This window comes from Ambystoma mexicanum, chromosome 10, assembly GCF_040938575.1.
Source record: "Ambystoma mexicanum isolate Mex_15411 chromosome 10, UKY_AmexF1_1, whole genome shotgun sequence".
Classification (NCBI taxonomy): domain Eukaryota; kingdom Metazoa; phylum Chordata; class Amphibia; order Caudata; family Ambystomatidae; genus Ambystoma; species Ambystoma mexicanum.
This window is the reverse complement of record NC_090932.1, coordinates 1,565,652,601-1,565,678,639: the sequence shown is the minus strand read 5'-3', so window position 1 is coordinate 1,565,678,639 and position 26,039 is coordinate 1,565,652,601. Positions and strand designations below refer to the sequence as shown.

Genomic DNA, 26,039 nt, shown 5'->3' with positions numbered 1-26,039 from the left:
TTAGATTATTCACTAATATCATTAGCATTAGTCAAAACTCCCCAAATCCCTGCATGGCAATAGCACTCAACACAGAGAAGGCGTTTGATAGGGTCGAATGGGACTATATGTTTAAAGCTCTGGCTTGGCATGAAATCCCAGATTCGTTCATATCTATGGTTAGAGTATTATATTCTAATCCCACAACATCAATCTATGTAAACAGTAACATGTCTCCATCATTCCCTTTACATAGAGGTACCCGTCAGGGCTGTCCCTTTTCCCCTTTATTGTTTATATTAGCATTAGGACCATTCCTAGAAGCAATCGGACAAGAAGATAACATAGTTGGCATACAGTTTAAAGACATTAAGATGAAATCAGCAGCCTATGTGGATGATGTATTACTTTTATTAAGAACTTCTGATACGTGCATACAACACTTAAAATGTATCGGCTCATGTTTTTCCCTCGCATCAGGGTACAAACTTAATACAGACAAGTCTGAAATATTACCTCTTAATGTACACTGTTCAAGTCATGATTGCTCTAGTCTTGGAATGAAATGGTGCCCAACAGACATTAAGTACGTAGGCATCCACATGTCATCTTCAATTAAGCAAACCATCAAACTAAACACAGCTAATATCACCAAAGTGAAGGAACTAACGAATATATGGTCACCACTCTATATTTCCTGGTGGGGGAGATTGGAAACAGTTAGAATTATGTTGTCACCCATTATATTAAATGTTCTTTATATGCTTCCTCTGCCTATTCCTATAACTTTATTGAATTCTTTAGATTATTGTATCCTCATATTCCTATGGGGTAAGAAGAAAAGAAGGATTTTGCAGTATAAAATTAAAACACCTAAATCCGAGGGGGGAGTGGGATTTCCAGATTATAGAAAATATCACTGTGCCTTCTTGTTAAGACAGACTCAGTTATGGTTCTCTGCAAATAATACAGATATACCAAACTGGTTGCTCATAGAGAAAGCTATGCTCTTACCACAAGCTCTCTTAGACTGTCCTTATATTAATAATTATAAGAGATGCTTTTCTAGTACCAGTATTAATATTTCTATTAAGTACTTATGTTCATATCTATTTCCCCCTCAAACAAACAATTCTCAGTGTATATCCCAGGGTATATGGATGAATCCCCTAATTAAAATTAACAAGAGAACTACCTGTTGGAGACCATGGATTGATCTCAGAATCAGGTATATAGGACAATTATTTATTCAAGGAACCCCATTAACATTTGATGAATTTACAATTAAATTTCAAACCCCAAGGATCTTTCTCCAGAAATATATTATTTTAATGAATGTGATTATGGAAAATTATGAATTGTTAGTATCTAATTCTAATAACTATCAAGCTCAAGGATTACCCCATTTATCCAATCCTAATGTTAGAGCGTCTATGTTTTATAAGGCGTGCTCCTCTATGTCCACTGATGAAGTTCTGTTTAAATGTCAAGAAGCTTGGAATCAAGGCTGCCTCCTCAACATCACACAATCTGGATGGCCTCGTATATGGACATATATTTCTAAGGTAATTGTCTCAGCTAGCCTTCTGCAGACGCTATATTTTTGTCATCACAGGGCTTTTATAACCCCAGTTATTGTTGGAGCTGTTTAAGATCAAGGATCCTTTAAGCATATGTTCTTAGAATGTTACTATGTTAATGCCTTTTGGAAAAAGATTGGGCAAACCCTTGGAAACATCTTTCGAATACAGTTCAGTATGTCCCTTGAAGTTGTACAACTGGGTAGTGAAATAATTTATTTTATTTTATTTAGCATTTTTAAAGCGCTCACACAGCCTACAGGCATTGAGGCACTGTTACAGTAATTGTTTGTTTTTTCAGTTGCATAATTGTTTTTTTTGTCTTAGTTGCGCATTTATAACGCGCTTAAACACCCAGAGGTTTCCAAGCATGGAGCTTTGTGTCGTCTTACTTCAAAGGCACGCACGTTGCCGTTAAACTATCCTCCCGGGACATAATCCAACCTGCTATTCGTAAAAATGATGGTTATTTGTATGACTTATGTGTTGCTATAGCCATCCAGACGATTACGTCAAATTGGAAAAATCTCAAATGTGTACACTTTAAATTATGGTGGAATTCAGTTTGTAATCTTCACAGGATGGAAAAATGTAACGCTGCATCCCCACCCTTGATGCATAAGCATCTATTGAAATGGAAATCTTTTGTAGATTATTTAAACAATGTGATACCCAATCAAGACTAGGATTATGGTCAAATAGTACGAATCCTTCTCTTACATATATAAGAAACCCTTCCCTCCCCTCCTGGTGTCTGTGCTAGTCCCACGTGTCATGCGTGTCCATATATTGCTTCTCTCCAGAAAGAACATGGCATGATAACCTGTTCTGAGATGAGAGTTTTCAGCACACGCTTTTTGCTCACTGTGCCTTTCACACATGGGAAATTTCCATTTGCATATCAGTCTTTGTCCGGCCCACATGGGCACTCCAGCACCGAAAAGCTATGGCAATTCCTCTCTGAACAAGAGTACCAACAGCAACCCCATACACGTGTTTCAGCCTTGTTGGGCATCATCAGTGAGGTGAAGCTGTGCCTCTCTGAGCACAGTGAGCAGGGAGTCCACGTCTGGTTTCCCCCAGGTAACCTAGGGTGACCAACCCCAAGTTCCTTGCAAATATTTCAAAAAAGGTAGCAGGTGCTCCTCTCCAGAAAGAACATGGCATGATAACCTGTTCTGAGATCAGAGTTTGCTTTTCTTACAAGTAAGTTATAGAACTATTATCTTATTTAAAATGCATTGTATACATTAGAATGGAATACACGTATAGTATATACGGCTGCATCGTTATTCAAATGTATTGATAATTAATGGATATATTATATCCTCACATTTTTCCATATGCTGTATTATTTCAAAAAAGGTAGCAGGCGCTCCTCTCCAGAAAGAACATGGCATGAGAACCTGTTCTGAGATCAGAGTTTGCAGCACATGCTTCATGCTGTATTATTTAATATATAAATCTTCTGTACTTAATGTTCTTCATAAAAAATATTTAAACACAAAAAGAATTGTGAAGGCTGAAGTATTGTAACCACATACAATAGCCTAAGCTAAGGCTTTGCAAAGGCTAATTTAGCACAGCACAAAATAAACCCACATAGCAAAGCAGAGCATAGTATAGAATGCGCAGCACAGTATAGCATAACATACCGTGTTTAGGCACGACCATTACTCGCAACTCACCTCGCTGGGACAGCACTGTGTCGTTTCCATACATGTTCATGGTCGCATTGCTGGGCGCCACCTCCCGGGCATTGATGATTTCCACTTTCCCTTTAAAAAGAGAAATCACCACTGATTAGAAGATGACTTTACACTATAGATGGCAGCCCCTGTGGCTTCTATACCGTGATGCCTCACCTGCCACCGAAGCATGGGGAGGGGGAAGCAAGCCCCTCACAGTCAATGTACAATACACTCAGACTAGGCCAGTGGTATTCAAGCTTTCTAGAGGGAGCCAGACCCTAAGTAAATATATTGTGACTGTATAAATGATCATTTAGGAACAACTATAAACCACATTACTGTCTTTATAGTTTAGCAAATTTACATGTAGCTGTCCAGAGATGGCCTTGAACCCCCAACCTATTGGTTAACAGACACGTGCATTGACTGGTCGCGCCACAGAGACTGCTTAAGCAAGGGCCTCATAGCCAGATTTAACATAGCAATCACATCAAGCAGTTGTTTGTTTTGAACATGCTTACAGCCACCACCCAAACTGCACCGTGTATTTTCCGATGGCATGACTGGACCCAAACCTCCTAAAGCTCCACGCCCCCAGACCCCAACCGCCCTCCCCCTGGACCCCCTCATCCACCCTCCGAAAACTATGCCATCCACTTATGTAACTGTTTTACATTGCACGAAAAGCTTGTTGGGGCCGAAAGTGATTTAAATAAATTCGAACTCCGTGTCCAGTTAGAAAAATACATTCCGAAAGTAATAGCCCTAAATTGAAAAAAGGTTTTCAATGCAAGAATTGAAGAATGAAATATACATAACACCCTCTTGCCTCAAGGAGGTTTTTTCAGTGATTCCCAAATAAAGGAAGAGCCTGGAATATGTTGCCTCGGTGAGGTCCTTATTCGTATAAAATGTGGCCACCAAATTAGACCAGGACCCCTCAGAGCTGGTCCTCCCAGATCAGATGGGGTTTCTCTGAGGCCACCAGGGGTGGCTAATATGAACAAAACCAGAATTTATGTTATGCAGTGCACGACCCAGCTGACACTTGATTACTCTTCCTAGATGCTGAGAAGGCATTTGACCGGATCAGCAGGAGGTTTTTACAGAAAATGTTAAAAGTGAATGGATTTGGACCCAATTATCTGAGATGGATAAGTGATCTCTACTCCAGCACAGTTACCTCCATAAGAATAAATCGAGTATCTTTGTGTACCTTACCCTGGGGATGTGAGACACAATAGCGGTGTCTCCCATCGCCCCTTCAGCTTGCTTTGGTTATACAACCAATGGAGACTAGAATAAGGCAATACAGTGTGATACATGGAGTTACATTGGGTACACAGCAGTAGAACAAAGCAATCATCCCTGCATTGGGGGGGTGGACTTAGCCAGTAAGGCCTTCTAGTCCAAGCCTAGGCAGGCCTGAGCATAGCAAGGGCCTCAGGAAGGGTTCAGGGCAGTTACTGACCAAGGGCACCCCAGAACAAACAAGATGGCTGCCACCTTTTAAATAGAAAAGGGACATAGCCTCTTTTCTATTTCTATGGTGGGTGGAGATGGGAATGAGCAGTGGAGCTGAGGAACATGAGAGAAAAGGCGCCACCGGGGAAAGGACCTCAGATGGCTTCTAAAATCACAGGTGGTGCACTGGAAGTTCTCGCCCAACTTTCTGGCCACCTGATTGGCTGAGCTCCCGTCACCGGGTGTGAAATAGAGTTATTCGCCAATGATGTGTTGCTTAATTTAACTGACCAGACCTCTTCCATTCCATTTTACCGAGGGATCTTCAGGATTATGGACAGATGCAGGTTTACAAAATAACACAGATAAGTCAATACTACTCCTATTAGGACAGATGAAAGGGCCATTGGTGCAAAACGGATCTGCTTTTCTGTTGGCGATTCATAGTCATGAGATGAATATTAGGATGAATGGTTGATGCCAGACTTGCCCACCCTCAATCACTTGAATTTCCACCCTATGTGGGACCAGATTACGTTCGCAATTAAAAGATAGGAGGCTCTGGGTCTCTCCTGGATGTGCAGGCTCCCCTCACTGAAGGCGACTATTCCGATTGCGGTCTCCAGGCCGCTGCAGCAAAGTGTGGTGCACAAATAACCACGTCACATTGCCCAACGGATAGAATGTTGTGCATTGCAAAAGCGGTCTGCAGACCGCAATGAAGATGGTTGCAGCGGGGAGATAAAGGTAAGTACGTTGACCAAGGGGAAACCGGGGGTGAGGGTCAGGGAGCTTTGGGGTCATATTGTGGTAGGCGTGGTACAGTGGGACGCCCCTGAAATGGACAAAGGAAAGGGGAGAGGTGAAAGGACAACCTTGCAGGGGGGCGGTGGAGGCTACAGCAGCCTGCCTTGCACAGCATCGCTCTTTCTCCATTGGTTCATCGGTTTACTATTTCCCCTAAGAGCATAGCTCTGTTCACTATGCTCCCTACTGATGTGATAGAGGATCTTGCATGAATCCCTTTTCCTCCTACCCTGCTCAGGAAGAGTTTGGCTTGCTCGGTATTGCAGCCTATTTTTGTGTGCCCCTATTGAGGGTGGTCCCATATTACTTGAGAAACATCCACTCAAAATCATGGGTTGCCCCGGAGATCACATTTGACCTCCTGTAACAGCTGGAGCATGGTTTTGGGGATTAAAGATCACCCAGTTGTGGATGATTTCTGGAAGGTTTGGACAGGTCATAGGTCTGGTGGTTCAATCATTACGTTGCCACCTCTTCTGGGAACCTTCCTTGCTTTCACACTAAGAAGACACCAACAGATATTGGAGCTGGTATGTGGCTTTCCTGGAAAGGGGGTTTAGACTCAGGGTTCACTTATTGCTATTGACTCCGGCCGAGCGGCTGGGACTGTGGAAGCTTTCAGTATTTTGATACCTTCAGCTGAATGGGGTTCTCCTACAAAGGAAACGCAAATAAATATCCAAAAGATTTACTGAGCTGACACTACTTTGGATCAGTAGGTTGGGAAAAAAGGTCTGATCTCTACAATGTACACAATGTTGCTGTCTGTCAGGAGTCTGACCTCAATCTCCACTGGCGAAAAACATGAGGATGGCTTGGGGTTCTCTCTCTCTCCGATAACATAGGATCTCTTATCTGTACTAAGCTAATTAAAGTCTCGGTTTGAAATCAATATAAATTACATGTAATTAAAGGTTTCCAAAGATGGCTACGTCTTTCCTCAAGTCTTGCCAAGATCGATACAACATTAAGAATAATTGTTGGAGAAACTATTGTGCGAAGGATAAGTGCTGGAGAAACTATGACGCAAAAGGATAAGTGCTGGAGAATCTATGTCGCAAAGGATAAGTGCTGGAGAAACTATAGCGCAAAGGATAAGTGCTGGAGAATCTATGTCGCAAAGGATAAGTGCTGGAGAAACTATAGCGCAAAGGATAAGTGCTGGAGAAACTATGGCACAAAGGATAAGTGCTGGAAAAACTATGGTGCAAAGGATAAGTGCTAGAGAAACTATGGCGTAAAGGATAAGTGCTGGAGAAACTATGGCACAGAGGATAAGTGCTGGAGAAACTATAGTGCAGAGGATAAGTGCTGGAGAAACTATGGTGCAGAGGATAAGTGCTGGAGAACCTATAGTGCAGAGGATAAGTCCTAGAGAATCTATGACACAAAGGATAAGTGCTGAAGAAACTATAGTGCAGAGGATAGGTGCTGGAGAAACTATGACGCGAAAGGATAAGTGCTGGGGAAACTATGACGCAAAAGGATAAGTGCTGGAGAATCTTTGCCACAAAGGATAAGTGCTGGAGAAACTATGGCGCAAAGGATAAGTGCTGGAAAAACTTTGGTGCAGAGGATAAGCGCTGGAAAACTTTGGTGCAGAGGATAAGTGCTGGAGAAACTATGGTGCCAAGGATAAGTGCTGGAGAAACTATGGTGCAGAGGATAAGTGTTGGAGAAACTATGGTGCAGAGGATAAGTGCTGGAGAAACTATGGCGCAAAGGATAAGTGCTGGAAAAACTTTGGTGCAGAGGATAAGCGCTGGAAAACTTTGGTGCAGAGGATAAGTGCTGGAGAAACTATGGTGCAGAGGATAAGTGCTGGAGAAACTATGGTGCCAAGGATAAGTGCTGGAGAAACTATGGTGTAGAGGATAAGTGTTGGAGAAACTATAGTGCAGAGGATAAGTGCTGGAGAAACTATAGTGCAGAAGATAAGTGCTGGAGAAACTATGGTGCAAAGGATAAGTGCTGGAGAATCTATGGTGCCAAGGATAAGTGCTGGAGAAACTATGGTGCAAAGGATAAGTGCTGGAGAATCTATGGTGCAGAGGATAAGTGCTGCAGAAACTATGGTGCAGAGGATAAGTGTTGGAGAAACTATGGTGCAGAGGATAAATGCTGGAGAAACTATAGTGCAGAAGATAAGTGCTGGAGAAACTATGGCGCAAAGGATAAGTGCTGGAAAAACTTTGGTGCAGAGGATAAGTGCTGGAAAACTTTGGTGCAGAGGATAAGTGCTGGAGAAACTATGGTGCAGAGGATAAGTGCTGGAGAAACTATGGTGCCAAGGATAAGTACTGGAGAAACTATGGTGCAGAGGATAAGTGTTGGAGAAACTATGGTGCAGAGGATAAGTGCTGGAGAAACTATAGTGCAGAAGATAAGTGCTGGAGAAACTATGGTGCAAAGGATAAGTGCTGGAGAATCTATGGTGCAGAGGATAAGTGCTGCAGAAACTATGGTGCAGAGGATAAGTGCTGGAAAAACTATTGTGCAAAGGATAAGTGCTGGAAAAACTATGGTGCAAAGGATAAGTGCTAGAGAAACTATGGCGCAAAGGATAAGTGCTGGAGACACTATGGTGCAAAGGATAAGTGCTGGAAAAACTATGGTGCAAAGGATAAGTGCTAGAGAAACTATGGCGCAAAGGATAAGTGCTGGAGAAACTATAGTGCAGAGGATAAGTGCTGGAGAATCTATGGTGCAGAGGATAAGTGCTGCAGAAACTATGGTGCAGAGGATAAGTGTGGGAGAAACTATGGTTCCGAGGATAAGTGCTGGAGAATCTATGGTGCAGAGGATAAGTGCTAGAGAAACAATGGCACAAAGGATAAGTGCTGGAGAAACTATAGTGCAGAGGATAGGTGCTGGAGAAACTATGACGCAAAAGGATAAGTGCTGGTGAATCTTTGCCACAAAGGATAAGTGCTGGAGAAACTATGGCGCAAAGGATAAGTGCTGGAGAAACTATGGCGCAAAGAATAAGTGCTGGAGAAACTTTAGTGCAGAGGATAAGCGCTGGAAAACTTTGGTGCAGAGGATAAGTGCTGGAGAAACTATAGTGCAGAAGATAAGTACTGGAGAAACTATGGTGCAGAGGATAAGTGCTGGAGAAACTATGGTGCCAAGGATAAGTGCTGGAGAAACTATGGTGCAGAGGATAAGTGCTGGAGAAACTATGGTGCACAGGATAAGTGCTGGAGAATCTATGGTGCAGAGGATAAGTGCTGTAGAAACTATGGTGCAGAGGATAAGTGCTGGAGAAACTATGGTTCCGAGGATAAGTGCTGGAGAATCTATGGTGCAGAGGATAAGTGCTGGAGAAACGATGTACATGTGCTATAGTTTGACATTATTGGACTGCGGTAAAGATTTTGGGGCACAGATAATTGTATAGACCCAACATTCACCCCCATCGTCTCCCGCGCATGGATCATTATATGCTCTTGGCAGCAAGGGCGTGCCTTGCTGCTGTTTGGAAGAGAGCCCAAGCCCACACTAAGGAAGAATGGCTCCAACAAGTCTAAGGCCTACATCAACGGAAAGGCTTGCTCAAAGGTTGAAGAAATGCAGAGGAACCTTAAGGCTGAATGGTTCATGCTTGGGTCAAAGTATGACCCCATGGTCTCCACTTAGCAACACCTCCCCCCCAGAGGAAGACGCCCAGATGGGTACAGATTGAAAGATAACCCTATTGGCCGAGGACACATTCTGTCACGGCACCCAGGAGCTCAGGTACCCTTCGAAAATGCCCCGAAGAATTGGATATTTTTGGATGACAAAACATTACTCGTGTTTGAAAATCACAATCAATCTTGTTGGTTGGTGGGGTGGAGGGGTGGAGGGCGGAATAATAGGGGTGAGCAGATTACAGGCGGTTAAGGTTCTTTCAGTTCCCTAGCCAGAGACATTGCAATCTTTGGACGATATTCGTTATTCTGATGCCAATATGGGTTCGGAGTTCGGTGCTTTTTGCGAACACACTGTTCGTGTCCTGTCTATCCTCACTCACCCTTTCATTTCTCCTGAACGGTCTAAAAAGGAAGAGTTTTCTAAAAGGCATAAAACTTTAAACACACAAATAAATATATTCCAGGGGGATTCATTTTACAAAAGCCCACTGCAAATTGTTTTGTGAATTGTAAAAGTCGTCATTTGTGAGGTAAAATAAAAGCTTTCAAGCCATCAAGACCCAGAAGTAAGTTAATTGCTGAATGCACCAATACTGGCAAATTACCCAGTGTGCTAGGCGTCATTGGGCCCAGTGCCTTGTAATAAGTGCACCAACTAAAGTCGCTGCTTTCGCCCCCATTGCCAGCAGGGCCTGGGTCTGAATCAGCTTCTTACGGAACTTAGTATAGCATGACACAGGATGGAGGAAAAGGGGGGCTTTGCCACCTAGCGGGCCAACCGTCCAGAATCTTTCAGGACCGCCCTGTTCTAAAGGTTTGTGCCCCACATGAAATATAGCCAGCAGGTGTATGTGTAATGGCCACATTCATCTGGGGCTCCCTTGGCACTGAATAATAGATCTTGGTTGTTAGCCAACTTAGGATTTATTATCATAATAATTATAATTGGTTATTTATAACGCTTAATACTGAAGAGGTTTCTAAGTGCGGAACCGGGATTCGAAACTGTGCTGCTCTGCATTGTCTTGCTTCCGAGACTAGACAAGCACATTGCCACTGGGCTATACTACCAGTTCAGGTTTACTCTTTCATTGACCTTGGAAGGATGAAGGGCGCAGTGAACCTGCCGAGATTCAAACAGAAGACCATGAAGTCAAAGATAGACCGCTGCAGCTCTGCAACCTTTGCACAACAACTCCCATCAGCCCGAGGCAGCATATACAGTAGGGAGAGATTCATGGGAGTAGTAGTCCAAAACATCTGGAAAGTCATAATTTGCAGAGCCCTGCTGTAGTGCAGGTATTGTTCCACTGAGCCACAGACCTGTCCGCCTATGCGGGCGAGGTAAAGTCCAGACCTTCATCACAGTAGCACTGCCCCCCAACCCCCACTATTGGTCTGAGATGCTTGCTTACTGTCCGTATAAGCAGGCACCCTGTGCATGTGCCACACTCATGATACAAAACTGAGTCCTTCAGCGGAGCAGTAGCACGTGGCAAAGGGTGCATTGTCCCTCCCTGAGAATTTCTTGATGCTCAGCTGCCAGCATGGGGTGAAACCGCTGTCTGCTTCCCAGCCTGTGAATGAGACTCCGCTAGAGGAAGTTCCGAACTGGAACAAGTCAAGATCAGGGGCCTCATTACGACTTTGGAGGCAGCCGGCTGCCTCCAAAATCGGGTCTGGGTCTGGGTTCCCTGAACGGGGAATTACCAGGCCATTCCGAGTTTGGAGGGCCCGGTAATCCTCCTTCAGGGAACCCGGGCCCGGACCTTCCCCATTCCCATTGAGCCCCCATAGGGCTCAATGGGAATGGGGAGGGAGCTAACAACGGGCTGATTACGACCAGCCCGTTTTTAGCTCCCTGGTCCCCTCGCGGGACCAGCTCTGGACGTCTGGTAAAACCAGACGTCCACACCGGAGCCCGCGAGGGAACCTCGTAATATTGCGGAATGGGTTTAACGGGGCCGCCACCATTAGCGGCGCCCGTCAACCCATTCTGCAATACTTGTAATGAGGCCCCAAGATCTTAATAAATACTCTGAGACTTCGTATCCAAGTCCCTGGAGCACAAAAAGGGGTGAAGAAATTAGAGCGTTTATTCCTTTAATTCATTCATTTTGCCATTTGCTGAACTCCATTCACCAAAATTATGGTCCCAACGCGCTGTTGGTTGAACGTCCTCAGAGGGGCCCGAGTCCAAATTAGGGAGAAGTTGGGAGGTGCAATTATGCGTGTATGCATTTTAGCCATTAAAGTGATGTGAGGGTGGCCAAGACCCTGCTAGTCACCTACGTCTGAATGGAGTGTGTATGGGCGCAGTAGAGGTAAACTATTAACTAAAAGGGGTGGATCGTGTTTAAGGAGATAGAGAAGTATGTGAGAAGCTACAGTTCAGATTTGTGTCGGTAATGGAAGCGTCATTCTAATGGCAGATTTGTTGTGCAGTGGTGTTTGTGTTATATGCGAGTGCAGGGAGTGTGGAATGAGCATCTGCCTTCCTCCAAGTTACGGAGGTGCGGTGTGCGAGGGGGGGGAAAAGGGCTACCTTACACAATTAGGCTAAATGCAAAATATGGCTGACTAACACAGCTATGGAAGTCTTAATATAACTTTTTGTGGTTTTGGGGGATTTTCAACTCAGCCATAAATGTTCACGTCGCCTTCAAAAACCATTTGGTTTTAATCCGCCATGACACTTTCATGCCGGTGTAAAGTCAATGGATTCCTATGAAAACGCCTGCTTTTTGCACCTGCCAACAGTGGCGAATTCCATTGAAATCAGTTCTAAAGGCCCTCCAGAGTTCTTACGGGAGGCATTAACACTTTTTTCAAAATGGAGTGGAATTTCGCCTGATTTGACACGCTTTCTCTACTGCATAACCCAAATAACGTAATTGCAAACATTGGCCATTTCTTTCATGCAAAAAAACACTTTTTGTTTTAGAAAAAAATTAAGATTCTATTACCTCTGGCTTTTTGCTAATTATACTATCAAAATGCTACACTGGTGACCAGTCCACAACAAACTCAGAATGCATAGTAGCACCCAGGAGGCATGTAATGGGGACTCCCAGCGAATCAGGAAGCTCGAAGGCAGGCTGTAACTCATGGTATTGCCAGCTTTCCGAGGCTCGAGTAGCCGCAAGCCACCATCTTGCCACCCAGGGCAAAGACCCACTCTGGCCTGCCTCCACCAACCTCCCCAAATCCCCCACTCCTAAACCCCACTGGACCCCTTCAACACCCTTTCACCTATCTGTGGCCCCAGCAACATCTTCTCTCTTGCTGTCTGTCCTTTGCCTCAGAGTCAATGGGTCTCATGGAAAGAGAGAAGGGACTGTGAAGTTGTCTTCTCCTTTGTCCATGGTGTCTGTTTTCTTTTGTAGGATTTTTATAAGTTGAGAAACAGCACCCACACTATTTCCGAATTTCAATAAAATCTATTAGCGCCCTGGCGAGCATGCTGGGGATGCAGATAGCAATGAATGCCTCTGTGAGCTAGCATTAGAGTCTGGTAATGGCCCAGTGCCTGTATCTTGGCCCTGGGCCATTACCAGATCATTAAGGGGGTTATTGCTTAATTTTTGCTCTTGGAATATCCAAAGCTTACTCTCCACACTGAATCTGTTGGTTGTCTCCATGACCATCAGTCAAGCTGCAGAGCTGCCAGAGGCACGGAAACGGCTCTCCTGAACACCCAGGAAGATCTGTGCTCTAACCTTGATTCCAGCCTTCCCTCTGTCCTCATCCTCCTTGATCTTTCCTCTGCTTTCGATGCGGTCAACCACGCCATCCTGATCAATGGGCTCCGTGAGAATCTGGGCATGACGGATCAGGCCCTGGAATGGCTGACCTCCTTCCTCTTGGACCGCCACCTCTCTTTCTACCTGTGGCATTCCCCAGGACTCTATCCTCTCACCCTGGTTTTTCAACCTTTACTTGGCCCCTTTGGCCCACCTGATCTCTACATTCTCCTCTAACTTTCAGTGTTATGTGGATGACACTCAGCTTTCCTTCAGCCTCCTCTCCTCTCTCGCTCATTCTTGACTGTCAATCCACGATTCAGGATTTGTGCACCTCCAATGATCTCTGCCTTAATGCCAGTAAGACGGAGAGCCTTCTCATTGGGACCCTTGTCCCTGCTTTCCCTCTCTCACTCTGGCCGCCCACCGCGGGCCCTTTTCCTTCACCTTCCTGCGAGGCAAAAAACCTTAGCGTCATCTTCGATGCCATTCTCTCTTTCTCTCCCCACATCTCGGATGTTGCCAAGAAGTCCCACTACCTAGAGCACCTCCTCAAAGGGACTCTTCCCTTTCTCACTTTTCCCCAGAAGCTCACCGTCTCCAGAGCCCTGATTCTCTCTAGGCTTGACTACTGCAACAGCCTCTTTCTCAATCTGCCTTTCTCTATGCTCTGCCCTCTGCAACTAATCCAGAACAGGACTAGAAGACTTTTCCTTAGCCTCAAGCCCTGGGACTGTATCTATCCAACCCTGAAATCTCTCCACTGGCTCCCCGTAGATGCAAGGATCAAGTTCAAGACCCTTTGCATTGTCCACAAGGCTTTCTGGGGCCAGGGCCCGCACTACATAGAGCGCTCTCTTCCAAAATACCTTCCTTCTCGAGCCCTTTGCTCAGCTGCCTCCAACTCTCTAAGGGTTAGATGCTTCTCCAGGCTGAGAGTGGGGGGTAGATCTCTCTCCTATGCAGGTGCCTCCCTCTGTAATGGCCTCCGTACCCCTCTCAAACTTGAGCCAGACCTCAAAATGTTCATCTTCTCCTCTGCTCTCTCTCCCTCCCCTGCTGACCTACCGGTCTGCTGTACCGACTGGTTTCTAGGCTACCCTCAGAGTCTCACTGGGTACCAGGCTCTTTCTTGATCAGTCACCCTTGCACTGCCTCTGGGCCTACCACGCACTTAGGGCTGTAACTGTAACCCTACAGTCCCTTTTCCTCCTTGCATACCCAGAGCCGCGCTGCCCTGGCTGCACTTAGTCAGAGCACTGCTGCACTTCTCGTTCTCGCACTTACATGATCTGAATGGCACATGGCCTAGTAAGATCGTTTGTCTTGTCCTCCCTCTGTCTTCCCTACCTTGTCTTGTCGCGCCTAGAAACACTCATGTACAGGCGCGTTATAGATGATTTATCGTATCATATCATAGCATATCAAAGAGCATTCACATTGGACAGTCTGCAGGCTGTGCAACCCTGCAGGTGGGTTGTTGTAGCCCATAGATTGTTCAAGATGCTACACTCCAAATATACCGCAGCGCAAGCATACCCACAGTCATTCGCTGTGAGCGCCCAGGCAGATTTAAGTACTGATATGTTCTAAATACTTGTATACACTATCACACGCAACAAGGGTTAGAATAGATTCATAGACCCAATCCTTGGACTGTACTGGGTGTTCAGGGGCCCATACATCTTGATAAATGCACTTGCCGCAGGACTGGTCCTCTGTGTTCAGGGGCCTATACATCTTGATAAATGCACTTGCCGCAGGACTGTTACTCTGTGTTCAGGGGCCTATACATCTTGATAAATGCACTTGCCGCAGGACTGTTACTCTGTGTTCAGGGGCCTATACATCTTGATAAATGCACTTGCCGCAGGACTGTTACTCTGTGTTCAGGGGCCTATACATCTTGATAAATGCACTTGCTGCAGGACTGTTACGCGGTGTTCGGGGGCCTATAAATCTTGATAAATGCACTTGCCACAGGACTGTTATTCAGTGTTCAGGGGCTTGTACATCTTGATAAATGCACTTACCGCAGGACAGTTATTCAGTGTTCAGGGGCTTGTACATCTTGATAAATGCACTTGCCGCAGGACTGTTACTCTGTGTTCAGGGGCCTATACATCTTGATAAATGCACTTGCCGCAGGACTGTTACTCTGTGTTCAGGGGCCTATACATCTTGATAAATGCACTTGCCGCAGGACTGTTACTCTGTGTTCAGGGGCCTATACATCTTGATAAATGCACTTGCCGCAGGACTGTTACTCTGTGTTCAGGGGCCTATACATCTTGATAAATGCACTTGCCGCAGGACAGTTATTCAGTGTTCAGGGGCTTGTACATCTTGATAAATGCACTTACCGCAGGACTGTTACGCAGTGTTCAGGGGACTATAACACCCGGTATGGCCTCGGACTGGGTCTACATAGCTTAAGTTCAAAGTCCAATTTGCTACAAAATTCATCAAAGTTTTGTTTTGAGAGTAGGAGGGTGACACTCACTGTACTAGTGTTTCTTGAGCTATACTAGGCAACATGCCTCCTCCACCCTATTGCCATCATGCTTTACGGGAAGCGCCAAGAGGAGCACATGATGTGGGAATCTGTGGCAGGAGGTGGTGGGCAGGGGGTGTTTTCTCGCTTTACTCAGGGATCTGCTGAAGATATGGTGCTCGCGCATTAATGAGGAATCGGTTCTAGCAATCTGATGTGTGCTAACTTTCATTTCCATATAATGTTCATATTTAGCCCTTGTTGCTTTATTTTAATTGTTTTATTGCGTGCTTATAGTTTAATTAAACCTTTGCACTATAAAAACACATCATGTAAGTTACAGCAACACTTAACCACTTATCTTTTTGATTTATTCAATTGTGTTTTCTTTCTCCTTTTGTGTAGGTTTAGGGCTTTCACAGGTTTGAATCCAGGAGAGGCTGAGTCAGCCTTTCATCTTGCCATGTCAGTTCAAATGATTATTACTGAGTTGCAAAATAATAGAAGCCCAATTAATAATGCTTACAATAATATATATTTTTTTATAGCGCCGCTAAAATTGAGAACCCAGTTTCAGAGCGCTGAATGGTGATGTTACTTATGACTATCATTGTCCCCAACAACGTGGCGCTCATTTTTATCAGACTGAGGGTGAGTGGGTGAAAGGATGAGTCGGTCTGGTCTGGGGTATCGAACCCAAGACACACTGGTATACTTTTGAGCTGGAATGACCCTGCCTGCTTTGATGGCCTGAATGACAATTCAGTCTGTGGTACGTGCTCCATGAGTGGCTGATATTATCCAGCATCTTTAGCTCTCTTGATATCCTTAGTCGCAAGCCTCTGTTTGTGTGTCCTTTTTCCATGCAATAGTAAAGCCGGCCACTGAGTGTCACTGCTGTCTCGGAAGTGCGGTTTAACAATAAAAGTGGTACTGATTTCAAAAGAATACTTTATTGTGCAAGCACACAGGTTAGTAGTTTGTAAGCTCTCCAGATAGCACAGAGCCCCCATTCTTAAATCGATTCGCGGACTTAAACCCGTTAATCGGAAAAAAGTATGAAAAAGTGCAAAACGTCTCTCCTTAAGGAAATGGTTTCTTAATGGAAAGGTTAACAGCCCCCAGGTCGCCCAAAATGTAGATTACTGTGGGGCAGAAGGATTAAAAGGAGTCATCATCAGCTGGGTATGGATACAGAGGGAGAGTATGTTACATGGTTTTATAAAACGCACATACACGTAGAGGTTTCTTGGGGCTCAGCAGCGGGAGGTACACGAATAAGCGGCAACAGCAGAAAGTGTATGAGGAGGCAAGCACACACGATGTCTGGATGCGAGATGATCGTGACCCATAGGCAATGAATTCCAGCATATGGGGCCAGAACTGAGAGGGCCACTCCTCTGCATCTTATTCTATGGAAGCGGCGCAGCCCGAGTAGGAGCGCTGAGCGAGACCGCAGACAGCAGGAGGGAAACAAGGTTCGAGTTTGGCCTGCAGGATGGGGAGTAGACAAAGGAATGACAGTGGGTGTGATAAAAGATGGATAAGCAACAGAGCTGGCGCAGGCAAGGAGTGATAGGGTCACATTTCCTGATGACTGTCAGGAACTAGGTTGCCCCATTTTGCGCAACTTGCCGGTGCGCGATTGGATATACAGGGTATGTGAGACAGGTGGAATTTCAATAGTCCAACAGTGACTGCGGCCAGGGCAGTTTCTAGTCCATTTGGTGCCCAGGGCGAAACACTAAAACACGCCCCCGTGCTCGGCATGCGCGCCACTCCCAAGCTACATGAAATAAAGAGGCACACTGTATGGGAAAACACAAGAGCTTTATTCGAGGCCCCCGGGGTTGTCGCAGTCAAGGACAAACTTGTGAGGCACTCGGAAAAAGAACCATACGTGCACGAGATTCTAAGGCGACCCGTGCACGTATTACTATAACATCTCCCTTACATGAGGCAAAAAAAAAGAAAAGGGGGGGAAAGACAAGGAAGGGAAGGGGGGGAAGAAGGAAAGTGCTAGGTTGGGAAAGGAAAGGACAAATAGGCGATTACAGAAGGAAGGTAGGTAAACCGGGGTAAGTTAGTAATAGACATAGTCATCGTTGAAGCTTTGGATGATTTTGCGGTTTCTTCTGGACATTCTTCCAGTGGGGGCTCCTTGATGAATGGGGTGAAGTCTATCATTGTCCACATATTCGCGGAGGGATTCTCCTAGGGAATGTGAGGTGTGTTGTGATGGTCTATCAAGACTGTTGTCCTTAGATATGCTGGGTTTGTGGATGTCTTTTGTTACTTTTATGAGATCATCTCCAGACCATCTCTTTCCATCATCCAGGATGACAGACTTCCCATGGCGACTCACAACTCTCTGTGGAGGTCTGAAGATGGATTCATCCTTGAGAGTTTTCTTCAGGTATTTGACACAAACCCAGTCTCCTTCACGAACCATCATCTCTTTTACTCCATGTCTGGAGTCCTATTGTTTTTTGTATTTTGCTTGTTTTTCTCTTACTGTCTTCTGAAGTAGATCCATGTTCACCTTTGCTTCTCCCGTGTATAAGAACATCCACGCTGGCCTAAATCGGCTAGTTGTAACCCTACCTCGCATAAGGGTGAAGGGCTCTATGTTTGTGGTGGTGTGTGGGGTTGTTCTATACGCATGCAAAGCCTCTTTGAGGGTTTCTCTCCACGGGAGGTTGTTGGCCGTGGCTAGTTGAACCACGCTCTTTACGAGCCTGTTCATGCGTTCCACAAGTCTGTTGAAAATCGGATGGTATAAAGATGTTATGTGGCTGATGGACCTTTTCTTGAGGAAATCACCAAATTCCATAGACATAAATTGAGACCCGTTGTCCGAGACCAATTCCTTGGGGTCTCCCTCCCTGTTGAAGATCTCTGTCAGGAAGTCTGCAACTTTCTTTGAGGTCACATTGTCCTCAGCTATTCCCCATTCTGTCCATTTTGAGGTGTAATCGACAAGCACTATGATATATATTTTGACTGTTTCGAGGTTCTCGAATGGACCCATGATGTCTATTGCCAGTTTAGACCACACATGTTTGGGAGGTTCAATAGGCTGTAGAGGGGTCTTTCTTAAGATCTTAGACTTGTCACTCATGGCACACGTGACCAGTTCTTCTGCTTCTTTCCACATTCCTGGCCACCAATAATTGTTCCTCAACTTGTTTTTCGTCAAGCTCCTTCCTAGGTGACCTTCATGTGCCAGTTGGAGTCGTTTTTTCCTGAGTTGGGTGGATGGGATCACTCGGTCGCCTCTAAAGATATGCTCATCGTCTATGGATATTTCTTCCTTGAAAGGAATGAAACTTGTTAAAGCCTCTCCCGTTTCCACCCAGTCATTGGCTATTGCCTCCCTGATTTCTCACTGTTCTGGATCAGTGCTGGCACTAATTTTCCATTCATCTCTCGAGATAGCAGGGTTTACGACAGCTATGATGTCCCCATCTGAAGATGCAATCTCAGCGTCGAGGTTGGTCGACAATCTGGAAAGGCAATCTGCTACTTGGTTTAGTGGACCTGGAGTATAGCATAGTTGGAGGTTGCATTGCATGATGTCGAGGAACCAACGTCTGATTCTCGGTGATATAAGGTGAGGGGTTTTGGACTGAAGGAGATTTACTAGAGGTTTATGATCTGTTTTCAGTAGGATGGGTAAACCCCAAATTAGGTTCCTGAAATGCTGAAGAATCCACCTCACACCCAGAGCTTCTCTCTTGATGGTGGAATAGTTTAGTTCAGCTCCCCTCAGTACTCTCGATGCAAATGCGATCGTCACAGTGTTCTTATTTTGTTGCTGTTCGAGGACACCAGCAAGCCCCGTTTTACTTGCATCTACGGATGTGATGGTTTTGGCTTTACAGTCGAACATTCCTAAAGCTGGGGCTTGGTTAATTTGGGATTTGACTTCTTCGAATTCGTTCTTGCATTCAGTGGACCATATGAATTTGGCTGCCTTCTTCAAGAGGTTCCTCATGCTTTTGGTCTTATCAGCATAGTTGCTTGTAAACTTGGAGTAGTATTCTGTCATCCCAAGGAAACTCCTTAACTGGTCTTTATTTTGAGGCTCAGAAATGTTCAATATGGTGGTCCATGAGTTTCCTCTTGGGGCTGATGCCGTTGGCGTCAATGGAATGACCCAGGTATGAAACTCGGTCGCATTTTATGTTGCACTTCTCTAATTTAAGTGTGAGACCACTTTTTTGTATGACCTGTAAGACACCCACAAGTTTTGCGTTGTGCTCTTCTTCCGTACTGGCTGAGATGAGGATATCATCTTGGAAGCAATCTATGCCATCAAGTCCTCCAAATAGATGTGACATGAGTCTCTGAAAAACTGCTGCGGCTGAAGCGAGTCCGAATGGCATTCTGTTGAACATGAATGCACCCAGAGGTGTGACAAAAGATGTTAGTTTCTTTGAGCCCTCTTCTAAAGCAATCTGGTGATAGGCTGAGCAGAGGTCCAGAGTTGTAAAGTACTTTGCAGGTTTCATGGTAGATAGGAGTTCAGATATGTTGGGAAGTGGGTGTCTGTCAACCCATATGTTTTTGTTTAGGTCTCTCAGGTCGCCGCACATTCTTATGGAGTCGTCAGGTTTTTTTACTAAACCAATTGGGGCAAGCCATTCTGAACCCTCGATGGGCTGTATGATATTTTCATCGCAGAGCAGAGACGCTTAAGTTCTTTCTTCAACACCTCTTTTGTTCCAAAGGGAATTCCGCGGACTCGGTGGGCCACTGGGACGGCACCTCTTTTGAGGATGATTCTGTGTTGGAAACCTTTTAGGAGTCCGATCTTGTTGCAGAACACCTTGGGGAATTGTTTTGCTAGATTAGACTTGATGTCCGCATCGGTATTGAGCACACTCAGTACGGGGATTTCTTCTCCAGGGTGCATCCTCACTCGAAGGGCGGCTTGTTCTTCCCATCCCACAACAGAGGAGTCATCTTTGGCTACAAAGAGTTTGCAATATGATTCTCTGTCATGGAACTTGAGGCTCACCCACACGTATCCCATTATATCGATGGGTGTTTTTCCATAACCGGTAGCTCTTACACAAGTGTTCCGCAAGTCGCATACCTTGCCAGAGAGTACACTCAAGAAGGTTTTGAGATCCACCATGGTGTAGGGGGAGCCGGTGTCTACCATTACGGGTAATGATATGTCGTTGATTTGCATGTTGACCCAGGGACCGTTGCTCTGTTGTTGGGATGTTACAGTGAGTATTTGTACCATTGGTTGCACTTGATTGATTGATAACATGTCATTGTGCCCTTGGTCGCTTTCGATGACTCTCACAGAGGATGGTCTGATGAAAGGTCGCCTGGTGAAATTGCCATATCTGGTTGACCTTCCCCGTGAGTTCTTGCAGACTTTGGCAAAATGTCCAATCTGGCTGCACTTATAACACTCGACAGCGATGGCGGGGCATTCTTTGTCAGGATTCGCATGCTTATACCATCTGCACCTCTGGCAGCGCATTGGATTCTGGGAGTTGTACGGCCTCGCTCCGTTTGAGCCAAATTTCGAACCTCTTGATGGCAGAGCCTTTCTCACTCCTGCTACCAGAGGCTCGTAAGGCTCGAATTCAGAGCTGACAGATTTTATCTCCACACTGGTCGTGTGGTCAAGTCTTTCCTTCATACACTGATCTCCCAATTCCATGCTCCTTGCTATCTCTGTGGCTTGGTCCAGGGTGGGATTTTTGGTTTGCCACAGTTTCTGTTGGATGCGTGGATCAGCCACATTCAGCACAAGTTGGTCTCTCAAATACTCATCACAGACACCTGTGAAGCTGCAGGTTGACATAAGCGCCCTGAGGGACGCTATGTATGAATCAATAGACTCGCCTTTGAGCTGCTTTCTGGAAAAAAAACCTGCATCTTTCCAGGACTACGTTGGTCTTGTTGCCAAAATGACTGGTGAGTTTGGCCAATGCTATGTCAAATTTACGGTTGCCATCTCCTCCCATGTTGCCAGGTTCGGGAAAAGTTCTGAAGAGTCTCAGTGCTTCTGCCCCTATGCAGTTCAAGAGGGTCGCCTCCTTAAGGTCATCATTGAACTTGCTGCCCCCAATGGCTCTGAGGTAGACGTGAAAGCCATCGATCCATTGTTCCCATGGGCAGGTTGGGCTCCCAGGGCATGGAAGAAACTTGGTGGGAGGCGGAACGCCCTGCATGGTGAGTGTGCCTAGTTCTTAGTTGTGTTTGGTAAGGGGACAACGAGTACCTAAGGGAAGGTAACTCCTCTGCTGCGGTGGACTGACTTGGCACAGTCTGGGTGCAACGCTGAAGGGGATCAGCAGTTATTATAGTGGGGACTGTGTGTCAAATGGTGTATGGCAACTGTTCACTGGCGCCTGTTGCTGTGGTGATAGGCAGAGGCTTGCAGCATTGTTGGCAGTCAATAAGGTGAGTTGGCAAGGAGGCGCTGGGATTCAGCCTTTATTGAAGTGCCTGAAGGGGTAGTCTAGAATCCGACTCAGAGAGTGCCCAGATGGACCTGTACTGCAGAGTCTTTAAGCATCAGTATATGGATGGCCTTCAGTACAGATTGCGGCCTCACAATGGGCTGGAAACGAAGGGTGGCTGGTCCTGGGAAGACCTGATGGAATGTTCAATTGTGATGTCACAATGGACCAAGATACTAAGTAATTAGTCTCGGAAGAACAGGGTGGCCATTGAGAGATGAAAGTTGCTCTTAGCCATATGCGCGTTGCTGGGCAACAGGTGGCAGCTTTTGAAAGTGATGCAGGGTTCTAATCAGGGCGGCGGTGAGCGTTTTTATGAGCTGGGAAGGGAGGCTCACAAAATACCAATGAAAAGGAAAGTGTACGTTTCGCTAATGAAGCGTTAAAACGGCTTGCAATTCGTCCTCCCCCCTCCTCTGACCTGGTAGATGGACAGCTCCTGCTGTCTGGAGCACTGTTGGAGCAGGGCAGGTGTGGATTGTGCGCCGCTCTAAACTCCCAGCGGGGAGGAGCGGCACCCTTCACAGTGGAGTACTGAAAGGTGGGGGGAAGGATGGCGAGGCCTCTCTTGCGTGTCCACAGCTGACAGGCAGGCCGCTGCGGGCGCTGGCAGCAGATGTCGGCGGCAGCGGAAGGGGGGTGCTGAGCTCGCAGTCAGGTGGCAGGATACGCTCCCGAGGCCTCGGGGTACGGTGCCTCGTCGCCATATGAAATAAAGAGGCACACTGTATGGGAAAACACAAGAGCTTTATTCGAGGCCCCCGGAGTTGTCGCAGTCAAGGACGAACTCCTGAGGCACTCGGAAAAAGACTCGTATTACTGTGATGCTGGAAATACATCAGAGGGACAGGGCCTCTGAATCCTTGTCCTTTACTGCTTTTTATCGTGTGTTCTGTCATGTTTTCTGCCCAGGAGTCCATGTGGGACTCCTGGCAGTGCAGCTCTCTCTTTTTGTTTGGTGAACAGACCCATGGGATACCCTTATGGCACCCATGGGTAGGGGTACAACCCTGTGCCCCTAGTGTATGTTTTTGGGCACCTGTGGGTGGCCCACAGAGCAGGGTATGGGCTGGTGGCAGCTCCATGCTGAATTTGACAGGTGCTCTGGGTGTCCTCCATTTTGGGATACCCAGGCCCTGCCATTGGGATCAGTTGATTCCTGATAGGAAACAAGATGGCCCCTGTGGCCTCTTGCTCTCTATTGCCTGTTACCTTGTTTTCCCAAAGTCCTGGGAAGCCCTGACTCTGTCCCTTCCCCCTGACTGGCTGTTGGGTGGAAGTTCCAAATATGGTGTTGTTGTGAAGGCCCAGCTAGACTGACTGGAGCCTTCCCAGTGACTGTATGTTGTGGGTACCTCCTGTGGGTGGGACCTGGGTGAATGGAGTGTGTGACCAATATACACTCCTTGTTGTGGTTGTCTGGTTTCTGGCATGAGAGACAAAGACTGAGACAGCCCTGCCCGAAACTGGCCTGAATGCAGTGTGTAGTGTTGAATGGCTGGGTACTTGTCCCAATCCACATTCCTTGTTGTGAGTGTCTGAAATGGAGGAGTGTGGCCTGAATGCACTGTGTGCCTGATTGGCTGATTGACTGCATGAATGCCCTTCTGTATGATTGGCTGCTGAGTGTGTGCCAGCAGTGTGGATGAGAGACAGAATAGTATATCTGGGGACCTCTCACCACTGGTAATGGGTTCAGGGAACGTTCAGAAGCGTTCAGAAGCGTTCTGGAGCTGAGTCTCCACTCTAAGAGTAACTGGAACTGCTGATCCTCGACGTCCAGCTGGAAGAAGACGACTTGCTGTTGCATTTGCTTCGACCGATCCGAAGGCTGCCGAAATCGTCGAAGACTGACCCGAGAGAGGACCTGGTAAGGCGCCCTCTTCCCGCGCTCCGAGGGACCATCGAGCACCGCTCCATCTTCGCCGAAGCGCCCTGGAAGACAGACCCTCGAAAGGCTGCCGACCCGAGACAGGACCGCCGAGGAGATCGAAGTGAAGCACCCGGACATCGCCGCCGTCAAAGTCCATTGCCGTTGACCAGGGTTCGCAGGTTTGTGTAACCGCTGGAGGCCCATCGAAGTTGTGTTGCCCAGCCGTGGGAACTACTTGACGCCGTGCCGCCGACGACCGGAGCCGTCCCGTCCTCTGCCTAAGAACATTCGAATCGAAGGACTCCCTCGTCCGCACCGTCGACCGCTTTATCCTGCCGGAGAAAGTCGAGGACGACCAACGCGCCGAGGAGAAACCTGCCGAGGAGAAACGATCCGTGACTCCCGCTTGAAAGGGGGTCGCTCAAGAAGGATCTGTCGACGCCTCTTCGAAGAACTCGACTCCACCAGGTACATTGGGGGGGGTAAAAACATTACAGGAGGGAATAAGACTTGCAGAACAATATATGGACTGGGCTTGTGCTATATCTTTATTTTACAGGTTGCCCAGGTGGGGGGATCTCCACACAGAACTGTGTCTAGTGGTAGGGGCCATTATTCTGCCTATTGCTCAACCATCTTATTTTTTCTCCTCTCTCTTTTGTTGGTTTCACTCTATTGATCTGTGTGACATTGTTACAGTATTGTTGATGCACTTTAATGAGATCTAATACAAAGGGTGGTACCACTTTAGAATTGTATATATTTGCCATTGTTGATTTTCCTAAGTACAAAGTGAGTTATTATGATAAGTGTACATAACCTTGAATATTGATTATATAAAGACTGTGTTCTAACCAATACAGTGTGTGGACATTCCTTTGTGGGGGCTTGGGGACTACACTGTACTTAAGAACCAGCCTGCATCACCTCCTGAGAAGCTAGGCCTTGATTGCTCGTCCATTGCTACCGTAATAGAGAATCTTGGCTGGGGTCCTCTGTGCCTCTCTTCTACCATATAGAGAGCAGAAGTACAGACACCCCCCACCGGTCTTCTTTCACACTTACCATAACACTACACTGCATGGTTAAGCAACTCCTACACAAGGTCAATACATCACTGCTGTACAAATGAAACAGGTGTCATCAATGCTGTTTGTTTGTAACATTGAAACGTTACATGGAGCTGTCCAGTGCTGAAATTACAGGGCTGGACAGCTCCATGTAACATTTCAAAGTTATTTGTGTATATGGGCATTAAAATGCCTGTTTTTACCTTTGAAACATTACATGGAGCTGTCCAGCCCTGTAATTTCAGCACTGGACAGCTCCATCTAACGATTTAAGGTTTTAGTGTATATTGGGGGTTTCCCCCATAACCCCCCTATCCCCAAAGCCACCCTCCCACCCCCAACCCAAACCCAAGCCCCAACCCTAACCCTAACCCAAGTTTCGAAAGGCAAACTTACACATTTTTTCAAATAAATTGTCATTCGAAACTTTTGTATTTTGAAAAAAAAGATTTGAAAGTTTGCCTTTTCAAACTTTAGTATTGGAAAAAAGACTGGACACCCTCTCTCGCTCTCTCCCCCACAGTCTCTCTCTCTTTCTCTCTCTCCCTCTCATTCTTTCTCTCTCTCCCACATTCTCTCCCTCTCCCCATCTCATTCTCTCTCTCTCCCACCCCAAATTCTCTCTCTCCCTCTCTTTCTCTCTCTCACACACACACTTTCTCTCTTCATCTCTCTCACTCTCATTCTTTCTCTCTCCCACATTCGCTCGCTCTCTTATTCCCTCTCTCTCATTCTCTCTCTCTCTCTCTCTCTCTCACAGCAATCCTGTCTTCACCTTTGGGTTCTCATATTGCTTTTTTTTGTTGCTGAAAACAGCCAAATGTTTTCGTCCTTCTCCTCCTTCACCCCAGAGCTATCCAATCACACTTCTTACTTCCTCTTCATCACTGGATTACAATCCGTTCTCCAATACTCCACTCTTCGAACACAGAACTGATCTTCCTCCGAGCTCCCAATATCTCAACCCTTGACCCCTCCCCGTCACATTTTTACCTGTTCTATTGTAACGTGTTGCCGAATGCTTGCAACGAGAGGGTTCTCTTCGATAGTGGCATCAGATTCCAGCAGTTCAGCCTCTCCATGTCGACAGCAGCCTGGCCTAACCTACTCACCATCTGAGAACCCTTCCCCCACCTTGCCTTTATACTCTGCTAGAAACCCGATTTCATGCCTGCCCCTCAGCAGGCTCCATTATTGCTCCAGCCTCCTCAT

General features: G+C 46.2%; 1 protein-coding gene across 4 annotated transcripts in view; it reads right to left on the bottom strand.

Moving 5' to 3' along the window:
* The window catches only part of GGT1 (gamma-glutamyltransferase 1), a 417,662-nt gene that overhangs the window by 145,277 nt on the left and 246,346 nt on the right, over window positions 1–26,039 (bottom strand). For all 4 annotated transcript variants that reach the window (XM_069619870.1, XM_069619871.1, XM_069619872.1 and 1 more), the window contains one exon: window positions 3,248–3,337. In XM_069619870.1, coding sequence (XP_069475971.1) covers window positions 3,248–3,337 — 90 coding nt within the window. The remainder of the gene's footprint in view (window positions 1–3,247; window positions 3,338–26,039) is intronic.